This window comes from Notolepis coatsorum (assembly GCF_963971535.1).
Source record: "Notolepis coatsorum genome assembly, contig: SUPER_7_unloc_7, whole genome shotgun sequence".
NCBI classification, from domain to species: Eukaryota; Metazoa; Chordata; class Actinopteri; order Aulopiformes; family Paralepididae; genus Notolepis; species Notolepis coatsorum.
The window spans coordinates 264,935-287,431 of NW_028174874.1; the positions used below are offsets into that span (position 1 = coordinate 264,935).

The following is a 22,497-nucleotide window of genomic DNA, read 5'->3' on the forward strand; positions in this document are numbered from 1 at the left end:
GTCTTCATCCTCCTGTACTGTATTGTACCCATTCTGCAACCTTTTAATACAGTTTTCATTCATTCATTCTGACGGAAACATAATCATTTTGATTGACAGTCGAGTCTGCCAATGACGTCACACCGCTTGCACCCGCCCTGCTGTTCTTAGCACCAATCGGCAAGCGTTATGACTTCCTGAATGTCCCGTGTGCTGAAGTGAACACTGTCAACAAAGCTACTAACGTTAGCTCCCCGCGGCCGTCGAGTAGGAGACCAGTGCTTCACACTACAGGATGACTAAATGAGGCATAATGATTTTACTACAACGAATGTTATAATAAAAGCCTTTCCATACATCTGTCTGATTGAAAACTTTATTAACAGACCGCGGAATGGGCATATCTCAGCACAGGCTGAGATATGAACGAGTAACGTGTGGACAGATTGACGCGACACAATCCTCTTGGGCAAAACATCACGATATCCACGATACGTTGAAAAAGTGTATCGTTAATGAACTGTACCCGATATTTATATAATATCGTCATATCGCCCAGCCCTACGTGATACCCCGCCTGGCGAAGGCGAGGCTGGGGTAACCCTTGCTGTGCATTCAACAGAAGAGGCCTCGAGTCCCCCTGCTGACCACTGTAGCTAGTGGCAGCTGTAACACCAGGCTCACCCATCACACAACGTGTGGTGCAGGAGCCACGCGACAGCACAACATTCTCACGGACAGACCCAGGCTCAGCCATCAACTGGGTGTCAGCCCCTGTCCCCATGAGAAGTGAAGAATGGGGCCGCATGCGCTTCAAAGAAGGTTCGCGGCCCGCAGCCAAAGGAAAACGATCAGAGCCCCGCTTCCGTGGGTAACAGAGAGAGGATTGAACGGGGAGCGGGCTGCTCGCGGCAGAATGACGACGGCTTGTTTTATCCAAGCCGAATTCACCCAAAATGGCCGATCCCTCGGCCGCCAAGGCTGTCGGTCTTGTGGATCCCTGTTGACTCTCCGCCCAGGGCACCACTGGCGGGGGAAACATGGCCGCCTGTCGAGGGCCTCGCCACAGTCGTTGACGAGGCCGTGCTCCCACCTCTGGCTGCACAGCGTGAGGCGGTGTGGGACCCAGATCAACAACCGCCTGCGCCTCCACAGAACGACCAAAAAGTCTTTCCGTGGAAAAAGGAGTCGTGAGGAGAGAAAACCTATCCTCTTCCCCAAGAGGAGAGTGCTCCAACCAAACATGCCTAACAACAAACGTTGATAGCATCCTAATCCTCCCCGCAGTTATAGCTTGCGACTGAGTCAAGATCTCTATAACACCACAAACATGCAACATGTTTACAATGTCGGCTGGACCCATAGCCCCACTACCCGACGCCAATGTGGATAGGAAACTAGCCAGCTGAGCCATAACACTGGCCGCCGCTACAAACCATCCTGCAGCAGTATACCACTCATCCGTCCATACTGCCACCCTCCGAGCCGATTCGCTCTCAAGCATCGGCCGGGTGGGACATCGTTCATCCCTGCCGGGGCACAGGAACAAAGCTACCTGGCTACGTAGCCACGGTACACCCAGCCTGCACCCTGTTGTTAGCCCTTTTACTTGTAAAAAAGGTAAATAAGACTCAGCGAAACCCCCCACATTAGCAACCGACTGACCTTCATCAATGAACCGGGCAAGAGGAGGGAAAAGCGGCAACGTCCCGCGGCGGGGAATATTAGAACAACGACCCATTTCAGCATCAACATTAGCATTAGCAGTAGCATTAGTAGCATTAGCGTTAGCAGCATGCTCCAGGATCGCCAGGAAATCGGCCACTGCAGTGGAACGTTCACCAAGCCACCCCGGCCCTGGCGCCGAAACACACTTCACAGCATTACCAATACCAACATCAATGCCTGATGACACAAGGCCTACCTGTGTACAAGCCGGCTCGATAGCCAAACCTTGTACGCTGCTCCTTGGCCTGCTGCCGCCAGACGAGGAAACATCAACATAGGCCCGACGTGTCGCTGAAACATGCCCCGAAGATTCCAGGAGTAAGCAAACCTCCGGTAGGCTTTCAACATTACGCAATTTCTCTAATCTTTTCATAACAACTAGTTACATAAGGCGCACTGCGACCGTTATGATGGAAACGAAAATAGAGGAAGAGTGTTTGGTGACCATGCCTAGTGTCTTATAGGCTACGCCTCCATAGGGGCGGGACCCTGCAAGTGATGGGCGTATTTGTTTTTTCGTTGGTGGAGTACAATAGGTACATGAGATGAGGTATATCTCGATAGGCTTAAGAGCGGGACGCGATGGCCAAGTACGATAATATAACCACTGTTTGCCATTGGTGTCATTAATAACCTTAATTAATAACATACAATCTATTTTGATGTCGGTATTAGTTAGCCTATATAAACAATAATACGAGAGCATATACAAGAACCTTTCTATTCACATAACTGAATTTGTGATGGAGCTTTGACAGGTGGTACAGTAACAGTCTATTGCTCGATCCATCTCCAATATCACGATGGACCGTGCCATGTAGCCTATGTGATCAATAAAAACGCGAACTTGAATTCCATCATCATATTTATATGTTGTGTCTGTCCACTGTTTGTTACTTTGTTATTTCCCCCCCCCCCCCTATCTATGTAAAGCGACCTTGGGTCTCTTGAAAGGTGCTATATAAAATTAAACTATTATTGTTATTATTATTATTATTATTATTATTATTATTATTATTATTATTATTATTATTATTATTATTATTGTTATTATTATCACGTCTGTGCGGGAGCTCACAAATAGACTGTTAGTCTCAGTGAAGTTTTAACGGAGGTCATCTATTCTAACCAACAAATTGAAGTAGAAAGCATTTCGTTGTGACCAATCTTATTTGGAAACATGACACACAAAATATTTGTATTTCGCTTTTTATTTGAAACAATATTTAATCGCGTTTGGAGGTGGGTGTTCTGCGTCTGCCCCCCGTGCCAAACAAGCAGGCCAACCTCTTGTTCGAGCGTGAGCCCGTTATAATTACACTACTGTTGCTATTTTACAATTAACTATAATGAATTACGGTTCATTAGGGCTGGGCGATATGGCCTAAATATGATATCACGATATTTTCTGACCTTTCGGCGATACACGATACGCATCACGATGTTTTTCTTTTTTTCCCCAAACAATTCATTATGAGGCTTACCAAGACAGTATTCGAGTTTGCAAGCTAACATTAAAGACAAAATAAAATACCCATGCATTTAGCATTTTTATATTATATATTAGATTTAGATTATTGGATTATTAGATTATATATTGCATATATTTAGCAATGAGATATTATATGATTTAGATATGAAATATGATGAATTGAAAATGGGGGACCCTGATGTAAACAAGACGAAAGTCTTTCTCTGGTCTGCATCCCCTTAACAATTGTATGTATTGAGCTGTACTGTACCCATTCTGCAATATGTTAATAAAGTTTTAAATCAATCAATCAATAGGATTTTAGCATTTTTATGAAACTACTGTATATTTGTATGTCTCTAAATGTTTTGATGAATTGAAAATGGAGGACCCTTAAAAAAGCCGAAAGTCTTTTTCTGGTCTTCATCCTCCAGTCAGTCCACTGTTGTTGTATTGAGCTGTACTGTATTGTACCCATTCTGCAATCGTTAATAACGTTCATTCATTCAATCATTCAGCCGGCAACAGAATCATTTTGATTGACAGTCGAGTCTGCCAATTACGTCACACCGCTTGTACCCGCCCTACTGTTCTTAGCACCAATCGGCAAGCAGCGCTATTGTTTTTTTACATTCCTGAATGCCCTCCATTGATTTTAACGAGAGCTCAGCTCAACGACAACAACAACGGCTCACCGCTGCCGACGAGTGATTACTAGCGCACCGCAGCATGACAACGAGGCATAATGATTTTACTGCAACAAATGTTATAATAAAAGCCTTTCCATACATCTGTCTGATTGAAAACTTTATTAACAGACCGCAGAATGGGCACGCACAACTCGGCACGGACTGAGATATGAACAGTAACGCTTGCTATCTATGTCGTCATCGGACGTTGCCATGTTTGGGTAAATACGCTGATGTGTAACTATATAACGTGTAACTATATAATGTTAATGGCACAAAACGAATGCCTTTGTTAATCATAAGTACTAACTTTGATGCAGTAGTGTGTGTGTGGGAGCGGCGTTGTTCAAAAGTTTGAACGGGGTGGACCAGATTGACGCGACACAATCCTCTTGGGCAAAACATCACGATATCCACGATACGTTAAAAAAGTGTATCGTTAATGAACTGTACCCGATATTTATATAATATCGTCATATCGCCCAGCCCTACGGTTCATACAGAACACGCGCCAGTGTTGGAAGTAATGCACGAAAGCTTATTTCCGCGTTGCAATAATAATATTCTACCACCGGGCGCCAAGCACACGTTCAAATTGATAAGTCACACACTTTGCTTAGAAATGATCGTACGCACGGTTTACGCACATATCTGTGCGTACGCACCATTGATAAATGAGGGCCTGGTCCCCAAGCGGGAATCGAACCCTGGACCTTCTTGCTGTGAGGCGACAGTGTTAACCACTACACCACCGTGCCTCTGCAGAGCATTAAAGGAGAGTTGCGGGTCAGAGTCAGCAATACAATATACAATAGTGTAATCTGCATGATGATAAATTTGACAGCCACTTAAAGGTGCTATAGATAATAATAATGCAGGACTTAGGAAGTCTTTATTTGGCATGCAAACGACACACACATGCGATGGGCGGCACACACACACAGGAACACACACACATGCAATTTTCTTGTGTCGCCTAATGCGATTGAGTCTCTGCATTTGACCCATCCCGTCGTCCTTCCCCCCATGGGCAGCCGGGAGCAGCTAGGGCATCGACGTGAGCCGGGGACCAATCCAAGTGCTCCTGCCCGTCTTCGTCAAGGACGCCACAGCGTTAGCGATCTGTTGTTGTGCATGTTTTTCCATTGGATTTATCTTATCGGGGGGAAACCCTTGCGAGCACGGGGAGAACATGCAAACTCCACACAGAAAGGCCTGGGAGATACCCCACCTGGGTAACTGGCATCATGGAAACCTGGTCCCCAAGCGGGAATCGAACCCTGGACCTTCTTGCTGTGAGGCGACAGTTAACCACTACACCACCGTGCCGCTAGATAACATTCAGCCACTAGATGCACCAGCATGTAATTTATCCAATCAGGTGCATTCCACATGGGGAAATTAATGGGAAGAAGGGAGGGGATACAGGCATGCAACATGTAAACAACATTCATTTTGGACCCACTGTCATGAACCAAACTCAAGGTACAGACAAAACAAGGGAGACCACACAAGTACTTGAGGATTTTTTAAGAAAAGTGATTTAATTATACTATTAAACTATTTACAAACAAAAGAATTTAAAGAATGAATGGATCAGTAATATCAGTGATGTAGTGAGTGCATGAGTGAATCAGTGTGTGGTGCGTGTAAGTGATAGTATGAGAAACAACCAAACCAATTTAAACAAACAAAATGGACCAGCTTGGAGGAGAGACAGCCAGACAATGGAGAAGCCAGTCCTTTTACACAGGTGTAGCTCCTCCTCCTGACACACCTGCATAGGTGTGTCTGATTGCCAAGCTGTGGATGACAGACAGGTTAATGGAGATATCCAGGTATATCCCAGAGTCAACCTGTAGGAGAGGGATGGGGTTGTCACACCCACAAAAATATTATAAAAACAAAACAGAAAATCAATGAATCAATATTGTTTTGGGGGGGAGAGCAATTATTTTAGTCCACACCTTTCTTTTGATTTTAAATGATTAAATACAATGTTATCTATAGCACCTTTAATTATGTAAAATGTTGTCGTCATGTTTTCTCATGCATTTACCTCTAGCCGTTTTTTTGTATTGTATATTCTTAGGCATATATGTTTCAATGTTTGGGTATGCTTATCGCTTGTTTATGATATGTGGCCGTTATTGCAACCCTGCTCGTTCTTCTGACGTGGAGGGTCGTTCGTTCACGTGAAATGTCCTAACCGGAAACTAGGGAGTTGATTAAAAGGTTTGGTTATACGGAAGTAACCCACTCACAAGCTGATATGAGAAAGTCCATATAAATCACACTAATTAAAATGTATTAAGTATTGTGCATTATGGCGTCTAATTTAATTCTGTTCGATTCATATTTTAATAAACAGGGCTCTGCTGGTTCCCGCAAAATTAAATCACGTTGCGGAACTTCCGCATTGTGATTATTTTGGCGTCGCTGTCCAAACGTTATTACACGTATAGATCGTATGCTAGACCAGGAAGTGACTTTGCATAGCAGCTAGCGAGCTTGCATTGGGGAAGCTTGGAGGATTTCGACCACAGAAAAATCCCATTTTATGGATAGCTATGGTTGGTTATAATTATCGGTAGTTGAGCTAATTCTAAGTAAATTATCGAAACGACAACATTACACGGTGGTTACGTTCATAAAATCACGCCAGCTCGCGTGCTAGCGGAACCTATTTTAGCTAATGTTAGCTGGCTTGCTAGCTGGTCAACATTTAGCTAGATTATTGTTAGCTAACTAGTTAGTTACGCTTGTTAGCTATGGCACGGTGTGACGTTGGAGGTTTTGCTCTAGCAAATTTTGTTACTGCACTGGCAGATTATTTTACTTGTTTCAACCACTTAAAACTAGTTTTTATTTCTTATTTTAGTCGTTGCAGTGTGGAGCTCTCTTTCCTGATTGGATAAAGTGAGAACGAGATACCAGGAAATGTATGTTCTGTTTACTGCAGAGTGGAGGGACTGGGAGACCCATGTTACTGACCAGACGCTCTGTATCAGTGATGGCTGTTTACTGAAGAGCTGAGGGACTGGGAGACCCATGTTACTGACCAGACGCTCTGTATCAGTGATGGCTGTTTACTGAAGAGCTGAGGGACTGGGAGACCCATGTTACTGACCAGACGCTCTGTATCAGTGATGGCTGTTTGAATGTAGAGCTACCGCAGTCTCAGGTCCACGTCCAACAGAACACTGAGCAGCTACTTCCACCGGGCGAACAGACTACTGACGGATAGACTCTGAATTATCACATGAGCAGACACACACACAAAAGCACTGTAACCTTTTCAACCTTTCACTGCGACAATACACAGAAGGTTAACCCTTTCACTGCCACACAACAGCCGGTTAACCCTTTCACTGCCACACTACAGAAGGTTAACCCTTGGTAGTGTGATAGTAAAGGGTTAACCTGTAGTGTGAAAGTGTGGCTTTTTTGTTATTGTTTGTTGTATTCATTGCATGTTCGAAATAAAGACTTCAAATCAAATCAAAGGGTTAAGTGACTTACACACCACACAAGCACACTTATTACACGTACTGCTGCTACAGTACTTACACTGTAGAATATCTTTATTTTTTATATATATTTTATCCATTGTTTTTTTACCCTGTATTATTGTATAGATCGTTGTGTATTGTTGTCTACAAAACTACTACGGTTGAGGAGCCAGGAAAAACAAGCATCTCACGTTTTTTTGTTTTTTTTAATATATGTACTTTTAACCCTTTCACTACCACAGCACAGGTGGTTAACCTGTAGTGTGGTCGTGAAATGGTCAACCTTCTGTAGTGTGGTAGTGAAATGGTCAACCTTCTGTAGTGTGGTAGTGAAAGGGTTAACCTTTTGTAGTGAATGTGTTAACCCTTTGTAGTGTGGTAGTGAAAGGGTTAACCTTCTGTAGTATGGTAGTGAAAGGGTTAACCTTTGTGGTAGTGAAAGGGTTAACCTTCTGTAGTGTGGTAGTGAAAGGGTTAACCTTTGTGGTAGTGAAGGGGTTAGCCCTTTGTGGTGTGGTAGTGAAAGGGTTAACCTTGTGTAGTGTGGTAGTGAAAGGGTTAACTTTGTGTAGTGTGGTAGTTAAAGGGTTAACCTTCTGTAGTGTGGTAGTGAAAGGGTTAACCTTCTGTAGTGTGGTAGTGAAAGGTTAAAAAAGCTGTGACAATAAAATAATCGGAATCTGGTTACTTTTTTTTTTTTATCCACTTTTTCTCCCATTTTTCTATATTTTTTCTCCCATCCCAATTTCGTATCATCCAATTCAACCCTCCCCTGTCACGAACGCTGTTTCTTGCCTCCCACAAGCCGGCTGCAATGTGGACTAAGTCATACATAGCACAAGTCCCCTCCGGTACTTGAGGTAACAGCAGTCGCATCTTTTCACCTGCGCAGCTCGATCTCTCAGTGTCGAGGAGTAACGCGTGGGAGGCTCACGCTGCCCCCGACACTTCCTGATTCTACTGCGCAGGCGCACCAACCGACTTGTAGGAGTCGCTTGTTCACAACGTTCGATCCCCACCCTTCAGTTTCCCTCCCCGTAATACGGCCAATGTGTATTACTGCGGACGACCAGCTAAACTGAAAACAATGTGGAGAGCTGGATTCGAACACGCGAACCCAGCGTCTCTACATTGGTGGCGAGTGCCTTGCCCACTACACCACCTAGCCGCCCCTGAATCTGGTTACTTAATAGTCTTTGTCTAACTGGTTACTTAATAAACGTCTTTGTCTAACTGGTTACTTAATACACGTCTTTGTCTAACTGGTTACTTAATAAACGTCTTTGTCTAACTGGTTACTTAATAAACGTCTTTGTCTAACTGGTTACTTAATAAACGTCTTTGTCTAACTGGTTACTTAATAAACGTTTTTGTCTAACTGGTTACTTAATAAACGTCTTTGTCTAACTGGTTACTTAATAAACGTCTTTGTCTAACTGGTTACTTAATAAACGTCTTTGTCTAACTGGTTACTTAATAAACGTCTTTGTCTAACTGGTTACTTAATAAAAGTCTTTGTCTAACTGGTTACTTAATAAACGTCTTTGTCTAACTGGTTACTTAATAAACGTCTTTGTCTAACTGGTTACTTAATAAACGTCTTATCTTCCAGATCATGATGTAGGTCCCGGTCCAAGTGGAACCCAGGTGCCGTCCCAAGTGGAGGAAAGGCTGCTCTCAGTTCGAACACAATTTATCAAGAGAGCGTCTGACGATCTTTTGGACACGTTGTTGGGTGAACTTCTGAGACAGGGGGTCATAAACGATGGTGAAATGGAGGCAGCCATGGACACGAGAGACAGGGCGTCCAAAGCACGGTACACCATTGACGAGGTGCGACGAAAGGGAAGAGAAGCCTGTTCAAAGTTTGAAACCATCATTCACGACCAAGACCCTAACCTTTTCAGACAGCTTATGCTAAGCTGAGAGAGGGAGAGAGAGAGGGAGAGACCATATGCCACCTTGTGGCTTTACTTTTTGTATATACAACAAACTTGATTCTTGTACCGGATCTCCTCTCTGGTAAACAAGAATACCCTGAAGACTCTGGCAGGAGCACTCATTCAAGGGTACTACGACTATGCTTGCACCTCATGGTACCAAAGCACCTCAAAGGCGCTAAAAACAAAATTACAAACATCTCAAAACAAACTGGTCAGACTACTGCTTGACCTTACTCCTAGAACCCACCTCACCCCTGCCCACTTTGACAACCTAGGATGGCTTAGAGTAGACGACAGAGTACAGCAACTTGCAATGGGCCTGGTCTACAAGATACACTACACGACCAAGGTACCCATGTACATGTCAAAATACTTCCCAAAGGTCAGTGAATACCACGATCACAACACCAGAGGGAGCTCCACAAATCATGTTAAACCCAGATTCGGCTCAAACAAGGGACTAAACACATTTCGCAATTATGCCACATCAATGTGGAACGCCCTACCCAAAGCTGTAAAGGAATGTGAATCACTACCCACTTTCAAAAACACTCTAAAAAAACACCTACAGGAGACTGCAATTCGAAACTGGCCCCTGCAAATGTCCTAACACAACCCCCTCCAATGTACAGTAAATCACCAAGTATGGTCTTGTCAATATTCCAATGTACAGTTTTGCTTGTATAGTTGTACAGTGTCCCCCACTCACCCCTCATACCAACCCCCCCACCCAACCAACTCCAATGTACAGTCCCCCCCCACCTACCAAACCTCCTCCAATGTACAGTTTCTACGTCAAATGTATATACTCTTTTTTTTCTGGACTCTTTTCGTATCACAAACAGTACTGTATTTGCAAATCTGGTATGTCATAAATGTATAGATGTAGCAGTACTGTCGATGAATTGAAAATGGGGGACCCTGATGTAAACAAGACAAACGTCTTTCTCTGGTCTGCATCCCCTTAACAATTGTATGTATTGAGCTGTACTGTACTGTACCCATTCTGCAATCTGTTAATAAAGTTTTCAATCAATCAAAAGCAATTATGAACACCGTGAGACCTAATGGAACATAGCACAATTTAAGAAGAAAAAAAAGTCTTACATTAGAAATAGCAGTTAGCCAAGCCAAGAGTAAGACTTCCTACCGAATCAGCTCCTAGAAAATGACAGAGTATATTGTCTTCCTCTGTCTGTCGATTGTTGCTGAATTGAGATATCAGGCTGATAAAGTTCCAAACTCTTTCACTCTGAGAGATTCTGAAATGATATATTTTTTTACCCTCAGCTGCCAGAGTTGTACCCTTCCTGCTGACTTGTTGTACACAAATTGTGAGTCGCTTTGGATAAAAGTGTTCAGCTAAATGTAAATGTTTCAATAAAAAGTGTATTTTTGCATTCATGTCAGCATGTGGACTGTGTTTCTGAGGCTGTCGGATGGTGTGTGGCCGTCTACCTCTGACTATATCTCCCAGAGAGTGGTGCGCTCAGCTGAGCGTACTACAGGTATTGCACTACCACTCCTGCAGGACTTATATAACAGGAGGTGCAAATCCAGAGTTGACATTGTAAATTGTATATTGCATAGTAGTGTATATAAGAACCAGTTTCTCAGGAACCTACAGTAGCATGTGTAGTAAATTCCCACAGAACTCTACAATAATCTGAGGTTATTGTAGTACAGTACAAATGAGATTGCTTATCTGGAAGGAGGAGAAAGGGATCATATTGATAGAATTGTTGATCTCTTCATCTGACTTAAAGCAGATGAAGAATTAAACGTGTTAGCCAGACAAACCATGAACTATAGTCCAATTCAACATTTATTTGATCAGAGCCAGAGGCCAAGGTGAATAAGACAAAAGATTATCAGAAAACATTAACAGGGCTGTCTGTGTACAGAAATCACAATCAGGTTTGCATTCTCAAACCTCAATATGTACATAAACAGTCACTTGGTAACATAATTTGAACATACATTGACCATACTGCACACATTTATACATGAGTAAATCTGGTTTCAGATATTTAAGGATTATACTAAACTCAAACAACAAATGGTGTTTTCCATGTATTTACTCACATAAAATGCAAACAGCACAGCAGTCTCTCTATGGTGAAGGGGTGGAGCCGCAGACCCCTGGGGTTGGTTTGGTCTGGGCTCCTGAACTACCATTTTGTATCCCCTTATATCCTATAATTTCTAGCCAATAATAGAATACAGTTGGTCCAATCAGGCGTCTTCTGGGGGCGATCTCCTGTGGGGGCTGGCAGCCCCCACCTCTGGGTTTCTCTGTGGGGGGGCCGGCTGCCCTCACCTCCTTGATCTCCTGTGTGTTCCTGTTGGATCTTGTCTCACGGGTGGGGGCTGGCATGATGTCCTCTGGTGGGGTGGTGTGAATACGCTTTGACCCTTTGGGCCATATTACCATACAGTACTAACCTGGTCACAGTAGGTGTGACCTTTGTCTGTTCAACTGTCCCTGCGTCTCGTTCCTCATTTAGCCCTGCAGCCACTTCTGCTAAACAGTTGATTAATAGATCCATGACTCTTCAGCATGTAATCAGCATCTACATACAGTCAGTTTGAGTGAGGGCTTTGTGACCTGTAACTATTCCCCTACATACCATTTGGGTAAGCAGCCTTCTCATGAGAGGGGGTTGGTGTGGAATGTCATTATGACTCTCTAATTATTCACACATATTATTTATGAAATTCAACGTCAATATTTACCACACATGTCTTTTTTTTACCATGCATATCTTGTGTCTTATCTATTTTATTTTTTCTATGCCTATTTTATTATTGTATTTTGCACAATCAATGCGGGCAAGACCACCCACATTTCACTGTATGCCCTGGTATGTATGTGACAAATAAACCTCTTGATTCTTGATTCTCTCTGTGTGTGTGGGGGTCTCTACCTCTGACTAGACCTTTTGGTGTGTGGGGGTCTCTACCTCTGACTAGACCTTTTGGTGTGTGGGGGTCTCTACCTCTGACTAGACCTTTTGGTGTGTGGGGGTCTCTACCTCTGACTAGACCTTTTGGTGTGTGGGGGTCTCTACCTCTGACTAGACCTTTTGGTGTGTGGGGGTCTCTACCTCTGACTAGACCTTTTGGTGTGTGGGGGTCTCTACCTCTGACTAGACCTTTTGGTGTGTGGGGGTCTCTACCTCTGACTAGACCTTTTGGTGTGTGGGGGTCTCTACCTCTGACTAGACCTTTTGGTGTGTGGGGGTCTCTACCTCTGACTAGACCTTTTGGTGTGGGGGGGGGGTCCTGGTTTGAAAAGGGCCACCGGTGATGTCATCGGGGGACATCGAATCCTTGTCTTAATTACAGCTCCGTGAAATGTAGAAAGAAGTGACCTTGTCTTTACAGGGAACTGCTGCCTTATCATTTCACTGAGCTGTAATTAACACAAGGATTAAATGTCCCCGATGGCATCACTGGTGGCCATATTCAAACTAATTTGCTCTCAATAACTGTAAATAAACTAAATGAATGTGTGCAAACCGGTTTAGAGTTTTTGGATGTGTGAGATTAGGTGCAAAATAAACCAGTGTTTTCTGGTGAAGTGCCCCTTTTAACATTCCATATATCTCACCATTTTGTTATCAACTATGCGTTGGCTATTGATTAGGGGTGTAAAGGTATCCGTACCGAACCGTACCGTTTCAGTGTGTACCGTAGCGAACGGTTGTGTAGTGTACCGAACGAATACAATGGTATATTAACCACTAACGACTGCCCACCGGGGGCTGTTTTTTTCACAATCTAATATAATTATTATTTAAAAAAGAATTTACAACTCGATTATTAATTTCAATATAGAATATTCGTTGACAGCCCTATAGTTACTGCACACACTACATCACCCCTAAGTGGAACATGGAAAGCCAAACGTTCCCTCACTGTACCGAAAACCCGTACCGAACCTCGACTTCAAAACCGAGGTACGTACCGAACCGTGGTGTTTGTGTACCGTTACACCCCTACTATTGATACAAAACCCTAAAGAACACGGTCTTGGAATATTCTAGGGAATATTTTCAGGCTTGAGAATATTCAGTTGACATTGTGCTCATGTCATATATATATATTATTTAATTGGGGACATTGACCCAAGTTAAATATTATTACGGTACAATCATTATCATATACCCAGGTCTTGCTCGAAAAAGAGATCATTGATCTCAAGTGACTACCTGGTAAAATAAAGGTTAAAAAAGAAATATATATATATATGGGGACATTGTATAGGTGGGTTTGTGAATAGAACATTGAAGCTAGCCTAGCTTAGCCGAAATGAATGGAAGCAGATACGGACACACTAGACCAGGGGTGGCCAACCAGTCAGAGACTAGAGCCACAAAAATGACTGTGGTACCACAAAGAGCCACACTATACCAGTGTTTCTCAACCTTTTTTTTCAGTCACGGCACCCTTCATGTGTTTATAGGTCTCACCCTCTGGCCTCTGAAGTTGCTAATGTCTTTTTTATTTGGGCCTCACAGGGTTAAAAGTACCCTGTGAGACCCACGGTTGCAAAATTACAAAATCACTTTTAGCCATTTAAAAAAAGAATGTTTATTTAAAAAATGTTAAAGGGAAACTATTTGACTATTTCTTTCACTATTTGGGCACTTTTACACAATTCCTGTGAGTCTATGGAACACCTAGGTTTTTTTCAAAAAAATTAAATGCATTGTTTTGTATTTCTAATCAAGTACTCAAAAACCGCATTTTTCTACCTCAAGATCTTAAGCCGTTTTGAGGCTGGGCTCCAACCACTGTGTGGCCTGGTGCCAACTGCCACATCAACTGCCACATTATTATGCAGCTGAGAAATCTCTGACATCACAGATATGCACATTTTCAGATGACTCAGTTCAGTGAGGGTGAATATTCAATATTGTGAGAGGAGAATTGGAAGAATGCGCCAATATGAGAATTAGAGACATAGATCCTATTAATATAAGTCCACATAGCTAAGAAACAATGGTAAACACTGAAAAAGGCCATTTATAAGATAGTTCCCCTTTAAGCACATGTATAGTCAATTGGTCCTGTTGTTCAGCCTCACAATGCTATTTGATAGTAATGTGTTTATATGTCCCACCATCTGGCCTCTGAAGTTGCTAATGTCTTTTTAATTTGGGCCTCACAGGGTTAACCTCTTAAGCCCGAGATATACAGTAAAAGTGTATATTTTCAGCATTACGTTTGTTTACCAATTATTTTAACTGTTATTAGTGAAATATAAGATTATAGAAATCTCAGGGCATTGAGTCGGAAACCGGCGCATATTGACAGGAGGAAGTGGCACATCCAAAAGTGAGTGTAGTCTTTTGAATGAAGAGACTCAGGGCTTTCAAATTTCGAAAAACTACCCTACCCAGCTCACACCAGCCCCTGTCAATCATCTGACTTCTGGATTTACTTTTTTATTTCTCTTATTTTTTGGGATTATCTCCCACAAACCTGAACGTTATTGCCATAAAACAGAACGCAGTTAGTTTCTCTACCTTTCTGTGAACGTCTTGCAAAAAACGGTGTTGCAATATGATGAAAAATGGTGGAGAAATTTACATTATAAAAAAGATGGCAGAATTCAGTACTGTATCTACAAAACCTTCTGTTTAATCATCTTCCCTTTATTCATTTGCTTAGATTTTTCAGGTCTGGTAAATTTTAGCATGTTATTCAGTCAATGATAAAAAAAAAATTTTAAATAGAATTGATATTCTCCTTTGGTTCATTACAATTTACTCAAGCCTAGTAACAGACACACTATTTCTGACACTGATCCATATATGTCCCTAGATTCAGATACCAAGAACATGCAAATGGCCATTTAAATTTTTTTGAAATGTTTATTCTACGTCCTTATGGAATGAGTGAAAAAAAAAAAGAAAAAAAAAATTATTTTTTGTTTTTTTGTTTTTTATGGATGGAAGAGCCGCACATTGACGGGCAAAGAGCCGCATGCGGCTCGAGAGCCACGGGTTGGCCACCCCTGCACTAGCCAATAACACCTCTCCCCCTGAGTTTTAAGCTAGGCTAGCTGGTCCGTATCAGCTTCCATTCATTTGTGCTGAGCTAGGCTAGCTTGTGGCCCGATAGCTTTCCGCTGAACATCCCTCTTTTTAGGGAACACAAACCAAAAGGGAACTGTGGGTAGTTTTGTTACTGCTCGGATCGAAACAGAACGATATAGAATGTTAGACACTGGAAAAGAGTTCAAACAATATTTATGCATTTATTGAACAATCAGCTATAATAATTACATTAATCATCGGGTGGTCCATGGATGACAACAGGCTTTTCTGACAGCAGTGCAGGGCAGCAGAGTGGAAACGAAGCGTCCCCTCCTTCTGCTCCATGGTCTGATCTACTCGTCTGACCGAGGGGCGTCTTCGCTCGCTGACCATCCAATATGAGACACCTGTGCGTTTTCCCATACGATCCAGTTCGGACGACAGGGTTCTCAAGGATGTGTGGAGTCACGTAACAAAAGAGATGCACAGGTGTCCGACCTGGGACTGAGCAGGCAGCCACCAGGATGAAAGGGCCTCTTTAACCTTTGACCTTTGACTGACCAGGCAGCTGCCAGTCAGGAGGATGAAAGGGCCTCTTTAACCTTTGACCTTTGACTGAGCAGGCAGCCACCAGGCAGGAGGATGAAAGGGCCTCTTTAACCTTTGACCTGGGACTGACCAGGCAGCCACCAGTCAGGAGGATGAAAGGGCCTCTTTAACCTTTGACCTTTGACTGACCAGGCAACCACCAGTCAGGAGGATGAAAGGGCCTCTTTAACCTCTGACCTTTGAATGACCAGGCACCAGTCAGGGTTAGGGTTACTCTGGAGAAGACAGTCAGCCCATTGCCCATGATGTTGGCCTGTTCCTTTAACACAATGGTGAGCTTTGTGACAAACAATAAACCAAAAGAAATCCCCTTTTGAGGAACTTTAACTTGATTAATAGGGAGGATGGACTTCACATGTGCATTAGGCTATTTCACAAGCAAAAAGCATCTATAACAAAGATGATAAGTATGAACAATGAACCATGTATATTGTATCATATCAGACTGTCAGGGTCCCCACTCTCTTTGAGAATGTCCCGGAAGCATTGTGTCATAAAGACAATACTGGGCCGACCCTTTTGGCTTGGCGGCTTGTAAAAGCATGAATGAATATGTGATTAAAAGAATCCATAAATGCAACACCTTTTTCCCAGTTGGTTTGTCTGTTCATCTATAAATACACCATACAAGCAGTTTGTCTGTTCATCTATAAATACACCATACAAGCAGTTTGTCTGTTCATCTATAAATACACCATACAAGCGGTTTGTCTGTTCATCTATAAATACACCATACAAGCAGTTTGTCTGTTCATCTATAAATACACCATACAAGCAGTTTGTCTGTTCATCTATAAATACACCATACAAGCGGTTTGTCTGTTCATCTATAAATACACCATACAAGCGGTTTGTCTGTTCATCTATAAATACACCATACAAGCAGTTTGTCTGTTCATCTATAAATACACCATACAAGCGGTTTGTCTGTTCATCTATAAATACACCATACAAGCAGTTTGTCTGTTCATCTATAAATACACCATACAAGCAGTTTGTCTGTTCATCTATAAATACACCATACAAGCAGTTTGTCTGTTCATCTATAAATACACCATACAAGCAGTTTGTCTGTTCATCTATAAATACACCATACAAGCAGTTTGTCTGTTCATCTATAAATACACCATACAAGCAGCGTGTTCTTCAAACGGGGTCGTCGTCTTGATCTTACTCCACGATCCAGGACAGCACATGCTCACAAACATCATTTACTCTACGATCAGTATTGACACATTTAACCCCGTTGTAATTCCTCCTTTTTCAACAATGCAGGGTTCCTGATGAAGTGTCTCACATTCATTCCAGGTGACTTCTCCCTCACTGCTGACTGTACAATAAGGTCCTCTTGCCTCCTCTTGTCGTGACCAGCACTGCTATGCTTTTCTTTAGTATTTCAAACAATGTACATGGCCAAGTTGAGCGGTGCTGCTATAATCCTATACCACTACTAGGATATTTGATAATTTTACTACATTTTCCAGGTTTTCCATGACTGGTAATCTAGTCTCTGAATTCCCAGGTTTTCCAGGACGAGTGGGAACCCTGGACCACGAGGTGCAGTGTTGATGCAAAATAACAGACACATTACCAGTATGATATACAACATATCCCTTTATTGTTGATACTGGTACCACCACTCTCCCATTCCAGGAAAAATAATACATCATGAAAAACATAATGATTGTATTTATTTATTTTTAAATCTGCCACCAAATCATAATTTGTGATCTTTCTTCATCGTCTCTCTGTACGGCTGGAGGCTAAAGGGACAATGACAATATTTTACAGGCAAACTGAGCATTAAAAACCCCAGTCGTTCTCCCATTGGTCAGGCCGGTTAGGGGCGGTTTGTAGTGAGTTGGTACAAGCGCCACTGTTGCTATGGAACGAGACAGAAATGCATCTTCAATAACAACAACAACCAGAAGTTTCAAAACAACATTCTGCCTGACTCCTGACTGTTACAAACACATACCGGTATCAAACAGGTGATGGACCCTAAACAGAAAACCCTTGGGATTCCAGTCGTGTGTTTTAATACGACCTCTTGTACTGGAAACACCGGAAGGATCCACAGGATCCAGCCTATTCCGTTATGCCATCTTTTGACCAACAGGGGGCCCCGTTACCAACTGCTGTTTATCCACTACCTCTTGTGTAGCGATGGGACTAACGGAACGTCACCACGGCGACCATACTGACTCCATTTCACATCGCGGTTTTACCCACTTAATATACACTGTATACCGGGTTAATAAATACATCTCCTTTAATACTTTAAAACTGTACATATTTTGTTGACCCTTTTTTACATTGTCTAAATTTACCTGAAGACCAAATTTACCTGAAGACCAAAGTTAACAAGAACAAACATCTTTGCTCTACACAAGTACGCCAAATCCGCCCACAAAGCTTTTTCCAATATAAAAAGAACAACCAGAGTTGAAAAGCAGAACTCGTGGTGAAAGCGTAGACAGTGAAGTTATACCTCCAGTATGGTAACGTCTACAACCCCCACTGCGACGGAAAGCAAGCGCACCCGATCCCAAAGGAGTAACCTCCTCCAGCAGTACATTTTCAAGTAAAACAGAAGAATCATCATAATATCTACCTGCATTTTTTACAAGGTTTGCCTTTTCACCAAATATATATTATATAGGAAAAAAAAAAAAAAATAGTAATTGCTCAAAATAATTACACAAAATACAAATTTCAGCCAGTTATTATGTAAAGCATAAACAGACTTGAAGTGTGGCTCTGTGTGCAGTTCAGGAACCTTCGTTCTGCATCTAAAAGAGGGTCTGAGGGGGGTCTAGCAAAGGCTCTTAGGGTGCTTTCACACCAGAGCTGTTTGGTCCGGACTATCGGACCAGAATTCGATAGTCCGCTTTTTTGGGGTGGTGTGAATGCGCAGTCGAACTCTGGTGCGGACCAAACACGCAAACTCTGGTCCGCCAAAAAACATAGGTCTCGGTTCGCTTCATCGCACCAAACGCGGACCAAATAATAGGAAGTCACCTGATAAACTGTGCATCTTGGGTAGAAGGAAGAAAAAAACACTGCGGCGCGCCGCGCGCGGCATTCACTGCAAAACAAGCACACTGTAAACATGTCTCGTGGACAGACTTGGGCGAATGATGAAGTGAAAGCCCTGATCGACATATGGGCAGAAGACCAAATAAAACAGCTGCTTGTGGGCACTCACAAAAACAACGAGGTGTACAAGTTGTTTGGCGAGAGGATGGCGGTAATGGGTTATAATCGAACGATGGATCAATGCCACGTCTCTTCTACTATCACGCTTCTTGCGGCTGTTTGTGTTTTCGCGGATTTCACTTCCTGAAGGGGAGGGATTTCCACTCTCCATTGTGTCCAATAGACGAGCACCCTTTTCGACCGTGTGACATTGTTCAGAAAGTTTGGTGCGCTTGACAAATTGCAATGTGAATGCAGACAAACCAAATGACGAATGCAACAATGTTGCAACTTCACCACCAGAACCGCACAGAGTCCACCAAAACTATATGTGAAAGCGCCCTAAACTACCTTCACCAGAAAAGTGGCCAATAGCGTTATCGGGAACGGCTCATTTTGCCAGGAAGTGGTTTAACCGCTGCCGTCGTTTGTCCTGGAAGCATCGTGTCATAAGAAGACAAAACTCGGCTGGTCCTTTTGGCTTGACGGCATGGCATGTAAAAACATTAATAAATACGTGATTCAAATAAACCATAGATAAATGCTAAAAGTATCACTGCAAAACCTTTTTCCCCAGTTGCAGTTTGTCGATCTGTTCATCTATAGATACACCATTTTACCAAAAGCGCAGCGAGCGTCCGCTCAGGGTTCCTCGTTGCCGACGCGTCGCTCTTATACGTGACGAGGCGGTGGGCACAACTTGACCTTTCTAAATGTGTTGACGTCAGCATATACAGTAGGAAGAGAGAGCTGACAGTATAGGTGCTGGGAACAGAGAGGAGCTGACAGTATAGATGCTGGGAACAGAGAAACCAGTAGGAGCTGACAGTATAGGTGCCCTGCCCTTCAAGGTGTTAACATTTGAATCTGTACAAATTCTAAATAACAATTTACTTTGAATTGCCATACTTGGTTTGAATGACTTATATGTTATAGAAAGTGGAGTATACACACACAGTAAATTTCGCAGAGTAGATTTTACTCAAACTGAGTAACATTTTAGTAAGTTTGAGTAGTAGTAGTTGAGTAGTTTGAGTAAAATGTACTCTGTGAAATTTACTCTGTGAAATTTACTGTGCACTAAGCCTAATATCTCCCTTGGTCTGAAGCCTATAAGACTAATCTCCCTTAGGCTGACGCCTAGTAAGACTAATATCTCCCTTAGGCTGATGCCTAGTAAGCCTAATATCTCACTTAGTCTGAAGCCTAGTAAACCAGACCCACAGCAACTGTATGAAGTGTGATATTTGTATTTGATTTATCAAGATTAAATAAGTAGAGTTTTAGTCACCAAACATGCATGTTGTGAGAGTGTACCTCTCTGCTGTTCCAAGAACTATAGCTATTCAGATAGAGCCCTAATGTTTCATGGCTTTAGAAAAGAACTTAACTTCAATTCGAGCAAATACTAGCTTCTCTATTGCATGTGTGCCTATATTGGGACAGAATTATTGGACTGGAGGAACTGAATATATTGCTATCATTATTAAACGTCAGTTTCTGCATCACTGTAGGGAAAACAGACATTAGTATAAATCTGATTATTTGGTTATAACCTGCATCTGAATCGTTCTGATACAGGTGTTCCTATGGTGTCTCAGATTCAGGTTATATAAACACACATACTAATAATTATAGAGCCAACGTTATAGTTGTTTGAATCTTTGCCCCAGATTCAGGTTATATAAAAACAGATGGTATAAACAAAGCCAACATCATGTAATCTTTCTAATACAGCAGTTACTATTGTGTGCCCCAGGTCCAGGTTGCCCAGTGCAGGTGTGTTCAAGTGTGGTTCCACAGGGCTGGTGTTGTGTGACGTCTGTTTGGACGATGACGTTGAGAAGGAAGCAGTGAAGACCTGTCAGACCTGCATCTCCTCCTACTGTGAGAGACACCTGGAGAGACACAAGACGTCCCCAGACCTTCAGAGACACATTCTGCAGGAGCCCACTGCCATTGCAGGACGGGTACGCAAAGCTTTTCCTTTGTAACAAAGTATATATGTTGCTAAATAGAGATACTCCAGGTGGTTGTAAGCACATTTTGAAGCACGATAATCAGTGGGTGCTCTGGTCACAGCAGTGGTCTTCATCCTGGGTGCAGCCGCTGTCTTCATCCTGGGTGCAGCCGTGGTCTTCATCCTGGGTGCAGCCATGGTCTTCATCCTGGGTGCAGCCGCGGTCTTCATCCTGGGTGCAGCCGTGGTCTTCATCCTGGGTGCAGCCGTGGTCTTCATCCTGGGTGCAGCTGCGGTCTTCATCCTGGGTGCAGCCGTGGTCTTCATCAATCAATGGAATCCAGCAGCACACCTGGAGTTCAACATCAACTTTAGTTTAATTCAGAAACATTGGAGTCGAAGGTCCACTTGTGCTGCCGGATTACTTGGTATATTTAGTAGTAGTTTAGTACTAAATATTGACTGACTCAACCCCAGCCGGATTTATACCTTGTTGATGACAATCATCTTTCCCCTGGAGATTATTTAAACGGTTTCTATTCATTCATTGGTCAGTCGTCCCTATGAACACAATGTTCACGGGTGGGAAGCCGGTGAGGGTATGCGTCCTGGTCGTCAGCAGGGAGGGGATGTGAGGGAGCACGTTATTCTCTCTACTGTAGGTGACACTTCTAGCTGTCAGGTGAAAATAAGTGGCTTCCGATGTTGTAGTCTACACCCTCCACAGACCAACAGAGGAGACATGTGGTAGTCTACACCCTCCCCAGACCAATATAGGAGACATGTGGTAGTCTACACCCTCCCCAGACCAACAGAGGAGACATGTGGTAGTCTACACCCTCCCCAGACCCACAGAGGAGACATGAGGTAGTCTACACCCTCCCCAGACTGACAGGAGACATGTGGTAGTCTACACCCTCCCCAGACTGACGGGAGACATGTGGTAGTCTACAACCTCCCCAGACCCACAGAGGAGACATGTGGTAGTCTACACCCTCCCCAGACCAACAGAGGAGACATATGGTAGTCTACACCCTCCCCAGACCAACATATGAGACATGTGGTAGTCTACACCCTCCCCAGACCAACATATGAGACATGTGGTAGTCTACACCCTCCCCAGACCAACATATGAGACATGTGGTAGTCTACACCCTCCCCAGACCAACAGAGGAGACATGTGGTAGTCTACACCCTCCCCAGACCCACAGAGGAGACATGAGGTAGTCTACACCCTCCCCAGACTGACAGGAGACATGTGGTAGTCTACACCCTCCCCAGACTGACGGGAGACATGTGGTAGTCTACAACCTCCCCAGACCCACAGAGGAGACATGTGGTAGTCTACACCCTCCCCAGAC

General features: G+C 43.1%; 2 protein-coding genes across 2 annotated transcripts in view; both read left to right on the plus strand.

Moving 5' to 3' along the window:
- LOC311232773 (uncharacterized protein) overlaps positions 1 to 22,497 on the plus strand; it is a gene marked incomplete at its 5' end in the record, with an annotated part of 152,562 nt that overhangs the window by 32,230 nt on the left and 97,835 nt on the right. The gene's annotated exons all lie outside the window — the stretch shown is intronic.
- Positions 9,153 to 22,497, plus strand: part of LOC311232768 (caspase-8-like) — a gene marked incomplete at both ends in the record, with an annotated part of 24,414 nt that continues 11,069 nt past the window's right edge. The window contains 2 exons of the mRNA XM_084338348.1: positions 9,153 to 9,196; positions 20,936 to 21,146. Of these exons, the coding sequence (XP_084194474.1) occupies positions 9,153 to 9,196; positions 20,936 to 21,146 (255 nt within the window). The remainder of the gene's footprint in view (positions 9,197 to 20,935; positions 21,147 to 22,497) is intronic.